This window comes from Setaria italica, chromosome IX (genome assembly GCF_000263155.2).
Source record: "Setaria italica strain Yugu1 chromosome IX, Setaria_italica_v2.0, whole genome shotgun sequence".
Classification (NCBI taxonomy): domain Eukaryota; kingdom Viridiplantae; phylum Streptophyta; class Magnoliopsida; order Poales; family Poaceae; genus Setaria; species Setaria italica.
In genome coordinates, this window is record NC_028458.1 from 41,929,320 (window position 1) to 41,934,906 (window position 5,587).

General features: G+C 47.8%; 1 protein-coding gene across 1 annotated transcript; it reads left to right on the top strand.

Annotated features, from left to right (window-relative positions):
- Positions 1 to 6: 6 nt before the first annotated feature.
- On the top strand, positions 7 to 4,792 carry LOC101772277 (protein argonaute 7). The gene is made up of 3 exons (XM_022822837.1): positions 7 to 560; positions 1,695 to 2,949; positions 3,071 to 4,792. The coding sequence occupies exons 1-3, from the start codon at positions 170 to 172 to the stop codon at positions 4,515 to 4,517; spliced, it is 3,093 nt and encodes a 1,030-aa protein (XP_022678572.1). The 5' UTR covers positions 7 to 169; the 3' UTR covers positions 4,518 to 4,792.
- Positions 4,793 to 5,587: the final 795 nt, after the last annotated feature.

Genomic DNA, 5,587 nt, shown 5'->3' on the forward strand with positions numbered 1-5,587 from the left:
AGAAACCCCCACAGAGACAGCCCACGCCCACGCCGCGCCACGCCAAAAGGAACCCAAGAAGCTGCGATCCTGCTGCCCCCGGAAGAAGCTGCGTACCAGTACTGAGTACGAACAAATTGGATTGGGTTGGTGCTCGCGTCTGCTGCCCGGCGGTGGTGCTAGCTTGGCCATGGAGGGGGAGGCGGTGGCCAAGAACGAGGGGAAGGTGCGAGGCGGCGGCGGGGTTAGCAATGGCGGCGGCGGCGGCGTGAACGGGAGGAGGAGGTGGAAAGGCGGCGGCGGCGGCAGGCAGCACCCGATCGTCCAGGCCTACCCGGCGCTCCTGCCGCTGCCGATACACGCCGCCCACGCGCGCCGCAACGGCGCCGTCGCGCTGCCGCTGCCGCCGCCCGTGCTGGTCTACCTGCACCAGCCGCCGCCGCCGCTGCTGTTCCCCAAGGCGGCGGCGTGCTACAGGAAGCCCAGCGGCGCCCCGCCGCAGAGGGGCGCCTCGTGGAGATCGAGGAAGCCGCCGCCGCCGCCGCACGCCGTCACGGCCGCTCTGCTGCCGCTCCCGCACGGTAAAGCACTCTCCTTTCCTCCTTTCCTTGCTTGATTGCTTCCTCCCGTCCTGGCTACACCAGTCTCAACGTGTGTTTTTATATGCTTAATGCCACTACATGCTACTACTTGTTAGTGCTGTTGCTTTCTTGATCAATGTGTCTATAGCTCTCATCTTTTTCCCCCCTTCTGATGGTGATGTACTTAGATACTAGCAAAGAATATAGTTTTTGCTCTATGTTTGGTGCCTAATGGCTTGTCATGCCAAGGTAGCGCGGTACAGTAACTTTAGGTGCAATTCTACTGTACCGGCTGGGCAAAGAAGTTCATGGTTCTCTGTCATTTTGTTCCCTGTTGAAGTGTTGAGGCTTGTGATTTCATGGATTGATGCTTAGGATTATGTACTTTTTTCTCTTCCACTTCTTTTTTTGGCCGCAAATTTGGACTGATCAGCTGTTCTTGAGAAAAGGAGGTACAAGAATGTTTAATTTGAGACACAGACAAAGTTCTATTTGTGGTACTGTGGATGACGCCTTTCTTGTTTTGACGGTTAGTCCCCTTTCCCCCACATCAAAAAGGGGCCAAATGGCTATCTTTTTGGGAGGATTTGTATTCAACTAATGCGCCAGTCAGTGGTATCCTTTTCTTCTTTTGTCTTTGGGACAATGATGTTCCATAATCTTGATGTTTGTGCTATATACTTTCTGCATTACCTCACTTGTTCTCAAGCGTGATAAATTACAGGGAAAACATGTACCTTCATTTTGACCTTTTTGATTTGCAATATTTTTATTTACACGGTCGTGATCACTATTGACCGTAGCTGGTTAGATTTGTCCTTTTCTTTACATGGCTTAGGCCATGTTTAGTTACTCCCAACTCCCAACTTTGACACTATGCAAAAAGAAGATTCCCCATCACATCAAACTTGCGGTACATACATGGAGTACTAAATGTAGATGAAATTAAAAACTAATTGCACAGTTTTGTTGTACTTTGCGAGACGAATCTTTTGAGCCTAATTAGTCAATATTTGGACAATAATTTACAAATACAAACGAAACGCTACAGTGTGCTACAGTGCTGTAACAGTAATTTGGCACCTCCCAAATTCCCCAACTAAACACGGCCTTACATTATCAATTTATTAACAGATACCGAGCTGCTTCAGCACAAAAGGTGCTTCATTCGTGAGAACCAAACGTCTGACATGAAAGCAAATCATGTGAGCACCAATCAGGATTCATCCATCACCATGCATGGAGTTACCATTGCACCTAGACCTGATGGTGGTGGAGTTAAGGGCTCTGTAATACCTCTCTACGCAAACCATTTCCTTGTGCGTTTTGATCCCGGAAAGAAGATTTTTCATTATGATGTTGACATATCCCCACACCCTTCGAAAGAAACAGCAAGAATGATCAAGAACAAGCTAGTTGAAGAAAATTCAAGTGTCCTCTCAGGGGCCCTGCCAGCCTTTGATGGCCGCAAGAATCTGTTTAGTCCCATTGAGTTTAAACAGGACAGGCTTGAGTTCTTTGTTAGTCTTCCAGCAGCTGCATCAACACGATTTATAGCAGCTAAACAGAATGGCCACATGCTTGGGAAGCAGAATCATAAGGTTTTCAGGGTGAACCTTCGATTGGTTTCGAAGTTAAGTGGTGAGGACTTGAACAAGTACTTGAATGAAGAGAAGGATGGTATCCCTCTTCCTCAAGATTACCTTCATGCATTGGATGTCATCCTCCGGGAAGGTGCTATGGAAAATTCTATTCCCATAGGCCGGTCTTTGTATTCACACTCCATGGGAGAAGCAAAGGACATTGGTGGTGGGGCTGTTGTATTACGAGGTTTCTTCCAGAGCTTGAGGCCAACAAAGCAAGGTCTTGCCCTCAATGTTGACCTCTCCCTTACAGCTTTCCATGAAAGCATTGGCATACTTGCCTACTTGCAGAAGTGCTGTGACTTCATGAAGGACCTTTCACAGATGAAGACTAGGGCTTTGGCAGAAGATGAGAGGAGGGAGGTGGAGAAAGCACTGAAGAATATTCGAGTTTTTGTGTGCCATCGTGAAACTGACCAAAGGTACCATGTGCATGGCTTGACTGAGGAGACAACAGAGAACCTCAAGTTTCGAGATCGCAGTGGGAAGGATTATATGGTGCTGGATTACTTCAAGGAGCACTACAACCATGATATCAAATTCAGGAAGCTGCCCTGCTTGCAGATCGGTAAGAGCAAGCCGTGCTATGTGCCAATGGAGCTTTGCATGGTTTGTGAGGGCCAGAAGTTTCTTGGGAAGCTCTCAGATGAACAGACCTCCAAGATGCTCAAGATGGGTTGCCAAAGACCAAGTGAAAGAAAGGGACTCATAAAGGGTGTTGTTGAAGGAGCATTTGCTGCAAGAAGGTATGATTTACTGGTCATGTTTATGTTTTGTAGTAGTTGTAAACTTTAAAGTTTGCCTGATTCAATTCAAAATTAGTTTGGATCATACATGTGTGATCATAGCTACATTATTTTCTTTCAGCAATTCATATGCTGATCAATTCAGCCTGCAAGTGTCCAAGGACATGACACAGCTCTCAGGAAGGGTTCTCTTGCCACCAAAACTGAAGCTCGGCAATGGAGGGCGCATCAAGGACATAACACCAGACAGATATGATCGGCAATGGAATTTGATGGACAGCCATGTTGCTGAGGGTTCCAAGATCAAGAGCTGGGCTTTGATAAGCTTTGGTGGCAGCCCAGAGCATCAATCATTTGTTCCAAAGTTTATCAACCAGCTATCAAGCCGATGTGAGCAACTTGGGATTCTACTCAACAAGAAAACTGTCCTTAGCCCTTTGTTTGAGCGGATTCATCTCCTGAACAATGTTGGCATTTTGGAGAACAAGCTGAAGAAAATTCAGGAAGCTGCCTCGGGCAATTTACAGCTGCTAATCTGTGTCATGGAGCGGAAGCATCGGGGCTATGCTGATTTGAAGCGCATTGCAGAAACATCCATTGGTGTTGTGACACAGTGTTGCCTGTACTCCAACTTATGCAAGCTGAGCTTTCAGTTCTTGGCCAATCTAGCACTGAAGATAAATGCCAAGCTCGGGGGATGCAATGTTGCCCTCTACAACAGCTTGCCATGCCAAATTCCTAGAATATTTTCGGACAAGGAGCCAGTGATGTTCATGGGTGCTGATGTGACGCACCCACATCCCCTAGATGACTCGAGTCCATCAGTGGTTGCCGTAGTTGCAAGCATGAATTGGCCTTCAGCAAACAAGTACACCTCCAGGATGAGGTCGCAGACGCACCGCAAAGAAATCATTGAGCACCTAGATGTGATGACTGGTGAGCTGCTTGAGGAGTTTGTGAAAGAAGTCGGCAAGCTCCCAAGTAGAATCATATTCTTTAGAGACGGTGTGAGTGAGACGCAGTTCTACAAGGTGCTGTCAGAGGAGTTGCAGGCAGTGCGGTTGACATGTTCAAGGTACCCAGGTTACAAGCCATCGATCACGTTCGTCGTGGTTCAGAAGAGGCATCACACCAGGCTCTTCCACAGGGAGAAGAATGGTGGCTCGACACACTACTCCGACCAGAATGTGCCACCAGGGACAGTGGTCGACACCGTGATCACACACCCAAGGGAGTTCGATTTCTACCTGTGCAGTCATTGGGGCACAAAGGGGACGAGCAGGCCGACGCACTACCGAGTTCTGTGGGACGAGAACAACTTCAAGTCCGACGAGATGCAGCAGCTGATACACAACCTTTGCTACACCTTCGCGAGGTGCACCAAGCCTGTCTCTCTCGTGCCACCGGCCTACTACGCGCACCTCGCCGCGTACAGAGGAAGGCTGTATCTCGAGAGATCGGACTCGTCGGACACCAGCCGGACAACCCTGTACAGATCCACGCCATTGCAGACTGCGCCGCTCCCCAAGCTCAGAGATAGTGTGAAGGGGCTCATGTTCTACTGCTGATCTTCTTCTGATTTACCGTGGTTATAAATAGTATTTCTCTCATTTTCCTTGTCCATATATTGCCTGCGTTTTATGTAGCGCCATGTGTTATTTTGGAAACATGTGATAGTGTTTCCCGGACAGCAGGCATCTGGTACTTGGTATGCAAAGCTCTGATGCCTAACTGTTAGCGCTCCCATGGGGTGGTGTTGGTAGGGTGGGGCTTCGCATTCTGTACTGCCTGGATGGTGACATTGGTCCTGGAATTGAAGATACTGTTTGCCGTCGTCTTGCAATTCCTGGCTTCATCGTTTTGTTGTGGCAGTAAAGACGACATTCTGATCGTGGCAGAAGGGCTGGACGACTTGTAATTGGTAGAGTTAATGCGCAACCATGATGCCCTCTTGCCTGGCCCATGTATGGAATTCATGTTGCCCAAACCCCCGACCCTTCTTAATCCTGCACGAATGAATAGCATTGTACAGTTATAACAGAGATTCAGAAAAGATTAGAGACCAGCTGGTCAAATTCATGAAGGAGAGGGAATGATTGTCCCCCTTTCACGTCAGGCAGAGCAGAAGAGAATAGAATCAAAACGTCACATGCATGTTGGCATCCTAGGCTGTTAGGATGACAAGGTTAAACCAAACGAGGGGGACAAGCTGTTTGTCCCGGAAAAGATGTGGTTTGATGTGCATGACCTGTACTTTCAAACGCAGCGTCATGTGGGGCAGAGTACAAGTACAGCCCTCTATTTGGTCTCCACTGCAGTGGGGGCCAAATATCAATTCACTGCATGTGTGAACTTCCCCACCATTTTGCCCTTGTTCACTTTACTCCCAACTCCCAACTTTGACACTATGCAAAAAGAAGATTCCCCATCACATCAAACTTGCGGTACATGTATGGAGTACTAAATGTAGATGAAATTAAAAACTAATTGCACAGTTTTGTTGTACTTTGCGAGACGAATCTTTTGAGCCTAATTAGTCAATGTTTGGACAATAATTCACAAATACAAACGAAACGCTACAGTGTTGCTACAGTAATTTGGCACCTCCCAATTTGGCCAAGTAAACAAGGGCTTTGTT